The sequence below is a fragment of the Sphaeramia orbicularis genome, unplaced genomic scaffold, assembly GCF_902148855.1.
Source record: "Sphaeramia orbicularis unplaced genomic scaffold, fSphaOr1.1, whole genome shotgun sequence".
Classification (NCBI taxonomy): domain Eukaryota; kingdom Metazoa; phylum Chordata; class Actinopteri; order Kurtiformes; family Apogonidae; genus Sphaeramia; species Sphaeramia orbicularis.
Window position 1 is genome coordinate 73,267 of NW_021941569.1, and position 13,806 is coordinate 87,072.

At 43.8% G+C, this 13,806-nt stretch overlaps 1 protein-coding gene across 1 annotated transcript; it reads right to left on the reverse strand.

The window, feature by feature from the left end:
* Positions 1-991: 991 nt before the first annotated feature.
* LOC115416130 (WD repeat-containing protein 36-like) lies at positions 992-13,680 on the reverse strand. The gene is given in 24 exon segments (XM_030129848.1): positions 992-1,141; positions 1,254-1,441; positions 1,570-1,651; positions 1,743-1,813; positions 1,816-1,861; positions 3,085-3,316; positions 3,404-3,511; positions 4,066-4,145; positions 4,216-4,324; positions 4,484-4,529; positions 4,532-4,648; positions 5,262-5,376; positions 5,459-5,601; positions 5,741-5,830; positions 5,923-5,988; positions 6,202-6,322; positions 6,416-6,591; positions 10,094-10,226; positions 10,328-10,382; positions 10,498-10,630; positions 10,943-11,060; positions 11,178-11,278; positions 11,382-11,409; positions 13,437-13,680. Coding segments are annotated over 24 exon segments (2,655 nt in total). The 5' UTR covers positions 13,584-13,680.
* Between the last annotated feature and the right edge of the window lie 126 nt (positions 13,681-13,806).

The window sequence follows — 13,806 nt, forward strand, 5'->3', positions numbered from 1 at the left end:
GCAGTACTGTCTGTTTTGCTTCCGGTTTGGTTGAGCTGACTCAGCGCAGCACGAGCACGATTTCCGGTCAGAGCCACGTGCGGTTTCCGGTCAGATGATAAAGTTCAGCCTGTTTGTCCAAACTGTTTCACTGTTAACCTGAGCTGTTCCACAACAAACATGAAAGAAAAAGAAGATAATTTAAATAAAATAATTAAATCCGCATCAGTCAGACAAACCCCTGAACCTGAATGACGTCACCAACCAAACACTACACATGGGACAGTTGAAAGTTCCAGAAAAGATAACTCTAACATCCCAAAATGTAATGACATATTTTAAACATGACATTCACAATTTACAATTTGTTGTAAATTTGTTCATTTCATTTGGAAAATTTCATATACATAAAATAAATAGACCAAAACACACCCAAATTTTAAAATCTTCCTATTGGAATTTGAAAAATATATTAAATCTTTAGACTTTATCTATAATTAAAAAAAAAAAAAAAAAAAGCTCCAACACCTGGCTATTTATAAACAATTCTTTAATATTGACTGAACTCTGTTGCATTTAATTATTTACTTATTTTTGTTAGATTTATTTCTATTTACTTTTTTATACTTTTATTTGTATATTATGCTTTGTGTCTTTAAATCTATGCATTATTTTCTTAAACTTATTTGTTCAAATGATTTTCCCTTTTGATATCTTGTTGTTTGTTTGTTCAAAATTTATGTATAGTATTTGCAAATGTTTTCAATAAAGTTGGAAAAAAAAAAAAAACAGTTGAAAGATTCTGCCAAGGTTCACTCCACAGAGGACGGGGAGGTGCAGCAGAATAAAAGTATAATAATTATAATATTGGGCTTAGTGCAGCAGAATAAAAGTATAATAGCAATTATAATATTAATACAAATAAAATAAGGAATGAGACACATTCAAAGTATTTATGAGCTTTTATTAAACAATGACAAATGAAAAAAATAACAAAAACTCTGTTCTTCCGTCACAGGAGGGCACTCTTGGTGTATGACAGCAGACACAATGACTGGTCAAACGAAGCTCGTAGCTCCGCCCACCTCGACTCCAGCCGCTCAGAGAGGCGGAGCAGTGTATCCATGGCAACTGCATCATGTGACAGTGAGCGAAGGTGGACCTAAAAAAGGAAACAGAGGACAAACTCATGATTAAAGTCAGAAATAGTCAAATTACTACCAGCATCCATCCAGCCCCGCCCCCTCTGACAGCCTGTGATCTGATTGGCTGACCTTCAGGAAAAGTGCCAGGTAGGCATGAGCTAGATCAAAGTCCCGCCCACTAGCCAACATGCTGTCAATCATGTGAATAAAGGCAAGCAGCAGGTGACTGGCTCCACCCCCTTCTGGTGACAGTGCTGTGATCTCCAAGGAAACCGCAGACGGCCCACAATCCTTCAGGAGCCGCATGGGGCGATCAACTGCAGAAAGAGAGAGAGAGAAAAGAGTTTATTACACAACTACAACTCCCAGGATGCACTTCAGCAGCACAACATCCAATCATAGTCAGACACATAAAGGCTGAAAGTTCAATAAAGTCTGGACTCACAGGATCCGGTCTGTAGAGCTGCTTCCAGAGCCGAGCTGAACTCTGACCTCTGACCCAATGACCCCCAGCTCAAAACCTTCGACTGACACGCACACACACACACACATACACATTAGTCTGACGTGCCCAATCACAGGCCAGCATCCTGATCAGGTGACATAGTAACGCTCTACCTGTGCATCTTGTTCAGTTGCCATGGGCAACGAGAAGCGAGGCGTGAGGCCAGGAACTGTGGGCAGGAAAAAGGCGCAGTGGGAGGAGCCACAGGGGGCGCCGTGGGTCTGTTCCGTCTCTGAAACATTTTTTTTTAATTGAACTTGTGAAAAAATACAAACTCTCAGAGGACAATAACATGGTAATACAAATGAACATAAATAAAATAAAGTACAAAAATCATGGGGATATGTAGGCAAGAACAAAAAAAAAAATAGTGTAAATAATCAGGCATTTTAAATTAAAGCAAAGGAGCAGAGATGCAACAGAGAAGACTTTTTAAATTAAAATAATAAGTAACGAGCAACGTTCTGGCTTATTTTCATTGCAATTTTGTTTTTTTGTAACTTTCTTAGGGACAAGACAAACACTTTAAATTCATTTGTAAATCCAGAAAAGGAGGGCTTGTTATTTCTCCATTTTGCACAGTGGATATGATGATATTTACCTAATAATAAAATTATATGAACCCTTTCATGCATAGGTCACTCCAGCGGACAGTTCTTCTCCAGCTGTTCTCTTGTATATTCATAGGTTTTGTTGTTTAGTTCCATATCAGCCAACACAGTGGACACTTATGCAACATCCCATAATACACTGCAATTCATACCATTACTATAACTTTGCTGTTCTTGATAAACCTGATCTGCACTAACATGTTTAAGTGTAAATCAGTTGTTATTTGTTAGACAAAAAGAGTTGTTTTTTGCATATTATATGAGGTAATAACTAGCACTGGAGTATGGTAAAATGTGAGAAAACATCAAATAAGCAGCCTTAAAAATGTTTTTATTTCATTGTTTTCATTTTACTTTCTGATATTGGGTTTTAAATACACATTTCTTACTTAAAAAATTAAATGCATGGACATTTTTATAACTCCATGAAAAAAAAAACTCAATCGCAATTTTTTATTTATGCCTAAGGAAGAATAAAAACACTCCAGAAAAAAAGTCTTGACGAAGGTTCTCATAATTCATGCATGAAAGGGTTAATAATATCTGAAATAGATGAGGCCAAATTATCCATAGAAAAAATATGATATAATTCAAAACATGAAATATCATTAATTTTTTAGAGAAATCTAATTTTTTATGTCCGACCAAAACAGTGTGATGCAGGACATCAGAAAAATCAGAGTTCTAAGGTTTCATCAGAACCGCTGCAGGAGCGCTGATCCACCTCAAACTGAAATATGTTCTTAATAAAATCTTTTCATAATATTTACACATGAATACAACAATAGTGACAGTCTCACTTTGATGATGTCATAGTCCTACCTTGATGATGTCATAGTCCTACCTTGATGATGTCGATGTGCAGTAGACTCTTCCATCGCGACTCTGGCTCCAGACTAAGTGTCACAAGCTCCGCCCCCAGCTGCTCCACAGACTCATAGGTGTCATCAGCCTCCTCTGATGTCACTTCCTGTTGTGGCTCGTCTGCTGCGGTGCCTGGTAGCGTCTCATTGGTCGGCTGGTAGTCAGTAGGAAGGGGGCGGAGCCCAACAGGCCCACACAAACTCTTATTGGTCCTGAGGAGGAGAGACCCTTTGTGATTGACTGTTACATCACAGATAGGTCATTGTACTCTGATTGGCTAAAAGCTGATTGGTTCAGACCAGAGGTACACGCCCACACTGTCCACGTGTGATGTTGCCAGAAAGTCTCCTGTAGGGGACAAGGACACGCCCACTGGTGCCATGGAAACCAAAAAGCAGTCGATGAGGCTGTGAAGAGACAAACCAATCAGAGCAGAGATTAAAGGAAGACCAGCTCAACATGGTGGAGGCGTGGCTCCTCCCACACACCTGAAGCTATTAGCTTGATTTAGCATAAACATGCTAATTTGACCCATTTGACATCGCAACCCGATACAGCGGTTTAGGAAATTTAAAGAAAGTAAATGTTAACGTACATTATCATTTTAATTAAATGTATTTTCCATTTTTCTATCAGATGAGCTAATGTTAGCTAATGAACTAATAGCGGTTCATGTTAGCTAATGAGCTAAGGTGGTACAGATGGTCTAATATAAGGGTTTAAAAAACGATCAGCTTCACTCCATGTATTATAAAACCTCCTTAGCTCTTCGGCTAACATTAACTGCTATTAGCTCACTAGCTAACATTAGAACAATGTGTATTTATTCAGTAAAATATAATCTTCTGGTTCATCATGTGTAAAAGAAATGATAACGTTAATTAGATCTACTTGTTTTATGTAACACTGACAGGACCCAGTATTTTCACACATGGACCAGTTTCAGGTTTCAGGAGCTCACCTTCCAGAGGGGAGGTCCCAGGTCCGGATGGTACAATCCATGGCAACGGTAACCAACCAGCGACCGTCAGGGCTGAACGTCTGTCAAAGAAACTGTTAGCTTAGCACAACCCTGTTAGCACAGTAACTCAGACCTGTCACACTGACTCACCATGTCGTTGATACTTCCATGGTGACCGGCGAACTTCCTGACGACTCGTCTAGTCTCCATGTCAACAACCAGCAGCGTGAAGTCATCCAGTGCTAATGCTAGCATCCCACTAGCAAACAGAAAATTATGCTTTCAGTTACCTACTTCTGTGTAGCGTCATGCCAACTGTTAGCTACCCATCTGACTGTAGCAGGATGCTAACTGTTAGCTGCTATCCCAGTGTTAGTTGTCCATGTGTAGCACCATGCTCATGCTAACTGTTAGCTACCTGTCTCTGTGTAGCATCATGCAGGCTGGTGCAGCCGTTAGCTTTAGCTGCTCCTCCTGTTCCTGCTTTTGAATCTCCAGAACTTCAGCAGCCAATCAGAGCCGGTGGTGACTGTTAACTGGTTCAGTGTATCCGTGGCGACGCCTCGAACCACTCCGCTGTGAGCTGGAGAAGAAAGGGCGGAGCTAATGATTATTATTTACTACAATACACAATGTTTTTCATTTCCCAGATTTTTTTTAAATAATGATTAAAATAGATTAGAGTACAACATTTAGAAAACACTTGTGTTTACTGACTGAATATTGATTAAATATCTGCTGATACAGATATGTGTGGGCGTTTTTTTTTTCTCAACTTTATTGAAAATATTCAGGTATTCAAGACATAAATTTTGAACAAACAAACATCAAGATGTCAAAAAGAAAAAGCATTCGAACAAATAAGTTTAAGAAAATAATGCAGAGATTTAAAGACACAAAGCAGAATAGACAAATAGTATAAAAAATATATAAATAAAAATAACATCTAACAAAAATAAATAAATAAATGAATCAGAGAGTTCAGTCTGTTTTAAAGAGTTGTTTCTAAATTGCCGGGGTGCTAGAGCTGTTTTTGTTAAAGATAAATTCTAAAGATTTTATATATTTTTCAAATTCCATTAGGAAGATTTTAAAATTTGGGTGTGTTTTGGTATATTTATTTTTGTGTATATTAATGTGTGTGTGTGTGTGTGTGTGTGTGTGTGTGTGGGGGGGGTGTTAATGACAAAACTCACCTTTGTCGTTGCCGTAGCATCCTCGATGCAGACCTGACTGCAGGTTATAGACGTCAACACGTCCACACGATGAGCCAATCAAAGCAAAGTTCCCACAGGAAGTGATGTCAACAGCCTGCAAAGGGAGACAGGAAGTCAGCTGACCATCAGGAGTGACAGTGGGAGGAGCTTACGGACCAGGAAGTCATCAGTATTACCGTAGCAACTGCATCCCTGTGTGCTCCAGGTGGCTGCAGGTGGTAAGCTCCCATGGTGCACCTGGAGTAGCTCCACGTGGAGGCGGAGCTTCGACCACGATGACACGAAACGATGGAGTCCCAGTCCGCCTGACGCACCGCCGCTGTGACCAATCAGAGAACAGCCAATCAGAGCGCAGGTACAACAGCAGGTCAGAACACACACGTGACAACACTGGTACGGTCCTATTGACTGATGTGGGCGGGCCTTGAACAGGGCGTTTCCTATGTGACCACACCCACCTGAAGCGAACGCAGTAATGGGCGGCAGTCGCAGCTGCTCATAGGCCACGCCCTTCTTCTTCTTCTTCTCTTTTTTCTTGTTAACGGAGCCTGTGGTCAAACAGAAGCACAGAGGTTGGTTTGAATCCATCTCGTGTCGTTAAATGTCCAGTTTCTGAACACGGACAAAGGATCGAACGAACCGTGGCCCAGGTTTTTGTTGAAGCGCTCATGGACGGTGGAGAAGGACTGCAGTGTCCCGTCCTGACCTGAAGGGGGCGCAAAAACAGACCAGACATCAAACACTGCAAACACTGAGAAAACTACAGACAATGTGGATGAAGATTTACTACAGCTAAATAAAAACAACTTGAAACAGGAACATTAGAGATGAACAAATATGAATAAATACACTCCTACAGCTGTAAATATATTATTATGTAAAATGACATGTTATGCAGATGATGAAGCTGTTTATTTACCAGCACTGAGGATGTTTTTCCCATCATTGCCATGGTGACGGATGGTGGTGGGTGGGGCACTGTGGCCTTGTCGACTCCGCAAGAGCCTGGCTCCACCCCCTTCCTGATCAAATATCCAAACCTAGTGGAAAAAAACAAATAAAACATAAAACAACACATGTCAAAGTTAAATTTTAAATAATAATAAGAAAACCTATGAAAACAGTTGAATCACTTTGATGGCGTTGTCGGCTCCGTTTGTGACCAGTAGCGGTTCTCCGTGCAGGAAGGTTGCCCCGGCGATGGCTGTGCTGTGGACGTTTCTATGCTGAGTCACCAGTTGACGGCGCTCCAAATCCCAGAATGCAATGTGGCCCTGTGGACTCCCTGACGCCATGATGGGAGGACCATCTGATGGACGGAAAAAAGAAAATACAGAAACATGAGTAGGAAGAGCAGAGGAAGTATAAAGAGTACAGGGAACAGGAAAGAGGGTACAGAGGGTACACAGGGTACAGAGGGTACACAGGGTACACAGGGTACACAGGGTATACAGGGTACAGAGGGTATACAGGGTACAGAGGGTACACAGGGTACACAGGGTACAGAGGGTACACAGGGTACAGAAGGTACACAGGGTACAGAGGGTATACAGGGTACAGAGGGTACACAGGGTACAGAAGGTACACAGGGTACAGAGGGTACACAGGGTACACAGGGTACAGAGGGTACACAGGGTACACAGGGTACAGAGGGTACACAGGGTACACAGGGTACAGAGGGTATAAAGTAAGTAAGTAAAGTAAAGTAAATTTTATTTATAGAGCACTTTTCACAGACAGAGTCACAAAGTGCTTTATCAATTCAAATCAGAATCAAATTAAGTTTACAGAGACCCAACAGAATCCTTCAGGAGCAAACACTTGTGATTGGTGACAGTAGAAGGAAAAACTTCCCTTTAACAGCAGAAACCTGGAGCAGACCCAGACTCCTGAAGGATGGACGTCTGCCTTGACCAGTTGGGGTTAAAGAGAGAGAGAGAGTAAAGGAGGAGAAAAGAGAGAGCGATAGAGATATAGAGAGACTGGGGGGGGGGATGACACATGGAGTACGTTATGATGAATACATAGAGTGTAATCAGTCTGTGGTGGTCCTGGGTCAGGTGGGAGACTAAAAAGCCTTTTTGAACAGGAGGGTTTTGAGGTGTTTCTTAAAGCTCTCTACAGAGTCCATGGACCGTAGGTGTAGAGGCAGGTCATTCCATAGATGTGGTGCCACAGCTTTAAAAGACCTGTCACCGCGTGTACTAAAACAGGTCCGTGGAACCATCAGCAGGTGCTGTCCTGAAGACCTCAAGCTACGAGTCGAGCTGTAGGGCTGGATCAGGGAAGCAATGTATGCAGGGGCCTGGCCATGTAGGGCCCGGAAAGTTAGCACCAGAATTTTGAAATGAAGACGATATAGAACAGGGAGCCAGTGGAGAGATTTAAGGATGGGAGTGATGTGGGTTCTCCTGTTTGTGCGGGTCAGGAGCCTGGCAGCAGAGTTCTGGACAAACTGTAGACGGGCCAGCTCCTTCTTGTTTAAGCATGTAAACAGGCTGTTGCAGTAGTCTAAGCGAGAAGATACGAAAGCGTGAACGATCATCTCGAGCTCATTTGTGGACACCATAGATCTGAGTTTGGAGATGTTGCGTAGGTGGAAGAAACAGTTTTTGACTAGGTGTTTGGAGTAGAATTCTAAAGACATGTCCTGGTCAAAGATGACACCCAGATTCCTCAGTTTTGTCTTTACCGAGGAACTCAGGTCTCCAAGGTGATGTTTGATCCCTGGGATTGCACTATCCGGGGCAATGATGAGGGTCTCAGTTTTGCTGGAGTTCAGCTGGAGGCTGTTCTCATTTAGCCACTGCTTCAGCTCTGACAAGCAGATGATTAAGGAACTCAGTTTGTGGGGCTCAGAGGAGTTAAAGGAGCAGTATATCTGGATGTCATCCGCGAATAGATGATAGGAGACATCACTGTACTGTCGGATAATGTGGCCAAGTGGGAGGACAGAGTAAGAATAGGACTGGTCCCAGGACAGAGCCTTGGGGCACACCACACAGTAGATCCGCTGAGTCAGATTGGAAGTTGTTTATTGACACAGTGAAGCTTCTGCCGGTCAGGTAAGAGGAGAACCAGTCTAGCACAGGACCTGACATCCCTACCAGGTCCCTCAGTCTCTCAATCATTATGGTATGGTCCACTGTGTCAAAGGCCGAGGAGAGATCTAGCAGGACCAAGACCGTGGATTTCCCGGAGTCAGCCGCCATCAGGATGTCACTAGACACTTTTAATAGTGCGGTTTGTGTTGAGTGGCGTTGTCTAAACCCAGACTGAAAAGTGTCATAGATCTGGTGTGTCTCCAGAAAAGCTGTCAGTTGTTTAGACACTGCTTTCTCAAGGATTTTGGCCAATAGGGGGAGCTTTGAAATGGGCCTGTAGCTTTTGAAGTCTGTGGGGTCCAGTGTGGTTTTCTTTAGTTTAGGTTCTATGATGGCCTGTTTGAAGGAGCTGGGAAACAAACCAGTTGTGAGCGACAGGTTAAAAAACTTTATGACCCATGGTCCAATAGTGTCAAAGACACCGACAAGGAGCTTATGGGGGAGGAGGTCTGCAGAGTTGGAGGAGGGTTTCGTTTTGGATAAAAGTGCTGAGATGTCCTCCAGTGTCACAGGGTCGAAAGAGGACCAGGTTTGCAGAGGGGGATCAGATAGGGTCAGACGGCCAGAGGGTGGTGGGATAGGGTACAGGGTACAGAGGGTACACAGGGTACACAGGGTACAGAGGGTACACAGGGTACAGAAGGTACACAGGGTACACAGGGTACACAGGGTACAGAGGGTACACAGGGTACACAGGGTACAGAGGGTACACAGGGTACAGAGGGTACACAGGGTACAGAGGGTACACAGGGTACACACGGTACAGAGGGTACACAGGGTACAGAGGGTACACAGGGTACAGAGGGTACACAGGGTACAGAAGGTACACAGGGTACAGAGGGTACACAGGGTACAGAGGGTACACAGGGTACACACGGTACAGAGGGTACACAGGGTACAGAGGGTACACAGGGTACACAGGGTACAGAGGGTACACAGGGTACAGAGGGTACACAGGGTACAGAGGGTACACAGGGTACACACGGTACAGAGGGTACACAGGGTACAGAGGGTACACAGGGTACACAGGGTACAGAGGGTACACAGGGTACAGAGGGTACACAGGGTACAGAAGGTACACAGGGTACAGAGGGTACACAGGGTACACAGGGTACACAGGGTACAGAGGGTACACAGGGTACAGAGGGTACACAGGGTACACAGGGTACAGAGGGTACACAGGGTACAGAGGGTACACAGGGTACACAGGGTACAGAGGGTACACAGGGTACACAGGGTACAGAAGGTACACAGGGTACAGAGGGTACACAGGGTACAGAGGGTACACAGGGTACAGAGGGTACACAGGGTACAGAAGGTACACAGGGTACAGAGGGTACAGAGGGTACACAGGGTACAGAGGGTACAGAGGGTACACAGGGTACAGAGGGTACACAGGGTACAGAGGGTACACAGGGTACAGAGGGTACAGAGGGTACACAGGGTACAGAGGGTACACAGGGTACAGAGGGTACAGAGGGTACACAGGGTACAGAGGGTACACAGGGTACAGAGGGTACACAGGGTACAGAGGGTACAGAGGGTACACAGGGTACAGAGGGTACACAGGGTACAGAGGGTACACAGGGTACACAGGGTACAGAGGGTACACAGGGTACAGAGGGTACACAGGGTGTAGGAGGCCACTGAATTGACCTGTATGAAGCTGGTGGTGGTGGTGGGGGGGTTAGACTCCTCCTCTTTTACCTGTCCTGAAAGCCAGCGAGCTGATTGGTCCCCAGTCCTGTGTGAAGCTCATCAGAGTCTCGTCCAATCGGATGTTGTGTATGATGATGCGGCCTGTTGCCGTGCCGATGCCAACGACATCGACCGCAGGACTCTGGGAAATGAAGTTTGGTTTAGTTTTCTAAATAAATTCATCTGCTGTTGAAAACCTTCACTTTGTATTGGTTTAATATTGATGAAGTATTGATGACTGACCTGCTGCAGAACAGTGACCCCTACTGACCAGCCAGGAAACGTGTACAGCAACTTACTGCCAAAAAACAGGCACGTACTCATTTATCAATAAACCCTCATTAATCAGTAAACAGTCATTAATCACTAATCGGCTCCAGTCTGGGCTCAGGTGGTGTGGTTCGGATGCGGACCTGGTCTTGATGTTCCACAGCTGCAGTGCACCCTGGGAACTTCCCAGCAGCACCTTGTTCAGGTACGTGCTGGGGTGCATCATGGCCGACAGGTCAAAGGTCGCTGTGTCAAACTGCAGCCGCAGGTAGATTTCTGCAAAGCATGATGGGAAACATTTCAGGTCAGTGAGTGACGGGTGAAGGGTGTTCGATCAGAACTGGAGTCAGACGGCACCGACAGGATGAAAACCGAACGATAGAATGGTCCGAAACTGGACCAACTGGGACTGAGGCGTTGAATGTAACACCCCGGTCCGTCTGTGTCGTCCATGTTCACACTCACATGGGTTCACGGCAGCAGGTGCATTTTCTGGGTTTGTTGCAGTTACCAAGTGTCCACCAGGGACCAGTTCACCTGTCACACCTGAGGCCAAAGGAAGAGAAGCCCCGCCCACTTCCTGCTTACCACTGCTTTGGACGTCCCACACGATAACATCACCGCCGCTGTCAGCAGAGATCAGCTGATCACCGAGAGGAAGCAGCAGACGTACGTCCTGCTGGTGACCATGGAAACGCATCACCACCTGTAAACAAACAAACACCAAATAAATAAACAACATATGTCCACCTGTACACAAACACCACATAAATAAACAAACACCACATAAATAAACAGACAGACGTCTGGGTCCGTGTCGTACCTCTTTGTTCTTGGCGAAGGCGAACACCATTCGTCCGGCGGCGGCGAACACTAACATCCTGTCGGCCGCCAGGCAGGAGATGTCCTCTGATAGGCTGTTACCTAGGCAACCACATGACAGCAGCAGCCAATCAGAGAGCAGGCCTCTAAACCATCCACATCCTTCATACAGTTCATTAATATTAAACGGATGTGAAATACTCACTGACAGCCACGATGCCCAACCTGTTCACCTGGAACACACCAACAATCAATCATCAATACTCAGGGTCCAACTCTTCAGAGCTGACGATGCTAAACTTTATTAATGATCTTCCTCAGATTCAATGTGTTCAATCCTCCTTTAATCAGATGAATTTCAACCACAGTTGTGTTTGTGTTTTTCTTGTATATAAATCGTGTTTATTCCACACATAAACTGGTTTATATGGAAGCGTATTGCATTCACACAGAAAAAATAAAAATCTGCTGTTTTTCTGAATTAATGAGATAATTATCTCATAAAAACAAGAGCCGAATTTTTATTTTTTCAGAAAACAGTATCTTGATAATTCAGAAAAACGAGCCAAATTTTTTTTAAAACTTATTTTTTCTCATAATTACAAGATAATTGTCTCATTAATTCGGAAAAACAGAGCCAAATTTAATTTTTGTGTGTGAATGCAATACGCTTCTGTAGGTTTACGTCCGTTTATCCACAACATTTAAAAACGTTCCAGGAAACAGAACCTGGAACGTCCATGGACTGAACGAACACGTAGTGTTTTCCTTTGGACTCAAACCCATTTAAACACAGACAGAATCTGAAACGACAGAAAACAGCATCTGGACTGAATGTACATTTAATACACACTCAGACTGAACACTACAGCTGCAACCGATTAATTGATTAGGTGCTTGAAGTGAAAGCAAAAACTCATGATTCGATTAATCGACTTGAATTGATTGAAGGGAAATATTCTATTACGGTTTTCCTGAATTGAAGCTTCTTTGTGCGTCACAATAAGCGTCCGTGTGAAACACAACAGTGGAACCAATGTTTAACAGCAGAGAAATGAAGGAAACAAAGCTGATGATTCAGGAGAACTGTGGTTGAATGATTTTTTTTTTCTGGGTCACTTTGAGCTGATTAATTGGTTGCAGCTCTACTGAATACATGAAATTAAATTAAATCAAATTAGACTGCTATTACACAGGTCATTTGTTCTCTCTGCTCTATCAGGGGTGAGCGATACCACAAAAATATCCTCTCACCATTTTTCAAAAATAAAACCATGATCTGGATTTGATCCTGATCCTTTACACTGATCTAATTCACCAGTTTCTGAACAGTGCAAATCAATCATTATCCCTCTGTAAAACACAGCCCTAAAAGAAACCAAATAATTTAGCCCATAGAACCTTCCAGATATTTTGAATTTAGTTTGTGCAGTTTTACCCACAAGTGCCAAGAACATAACCACACTGACACAGTCTGATGGAGTCAGTGTGGAACAGAAAAACTAAACTGCACTGGGTTTTTGAGGCAGATTTAAAGAAACAGGAAAAGAAAAATAAATAAATACAGAACGAAACATGACTGAATAAATGTCTGTTTCCAATAATCCTGCAGGTTTTCCTGAACAGACGGATGGAGCTGTGGGTTTGGAGGTCTGGGATGAACTCACCCCTGGATGACTGTGCTCGAAAACCAGTGAAAAGGACAAATGCAGCAGCTGTGTTCAAAGCGTTCAAGGGTCAGAATACCTTCAGTGACCTCTGACCTCTGACCTCAGGGACGCCCATGTCTTCACATGCACTTTATTAGATTTTTTTGTTTTCACTCTTTACCTCCTTTTTTAAACTATTTATTTCAGTTGTCTTTCTTAATATTAATTCCTTTGTTCCTTCTCTGTACTCCTTGCCCTTCCTTTCCCTCTCCCTCTGTGTGCTGTTGTATTCTTCACTTCCTGTTCTGTTTACATGTTCAGAATTATTCACTTCATAAAGAAAAACACTCACTCTTGGTTTTATTTACATTATTTACAGTTTAAGGACAGTGTCCCAACATGTGGACAGACTCTGATCACATGGATTTAATTATCATTATTATTATTATTATTATTATTATCAATTACCGCCGTTTCCGGTTGGACGGAGGCCGAAAAGGGCAAACAGCCTCATACGCGCACGCGCCACTGTTTAATCCACATTAAATTAAATGCATTTAATTAAAGATACTTACATTTTTTTTCGGGGGGGGGGGGGGGTAGATACTTACATTGAACGTATGGAAACATTTTCCCACCGACGTCACCACGTAAAACTCCCGGTGCTTCTTGTGGTACCGGAGCGCGTGCGGCACGTGGTCAGAGTACAGACCCAGAACCCGGAACCCGGAGAACAAAGAGCTGCCGCCGACCGGCATCTTCCACCGACAGAACCCCGAAAAGCCCGAGGACCGAACCGGAGACACGAACCGAGCCGGAGCAGGCACACCAACACATGGAGGAGCACCGGAAACACGGTCCGACCGGAAACAGACAGAGGAGAAAGGTTCCGCCCGGACCCGGACCACGGTGACACCGAACAGAACCGAACCGGGTTATTACCAGAATACAACCGAAAACAGGAGGAAAAAGACACTGACT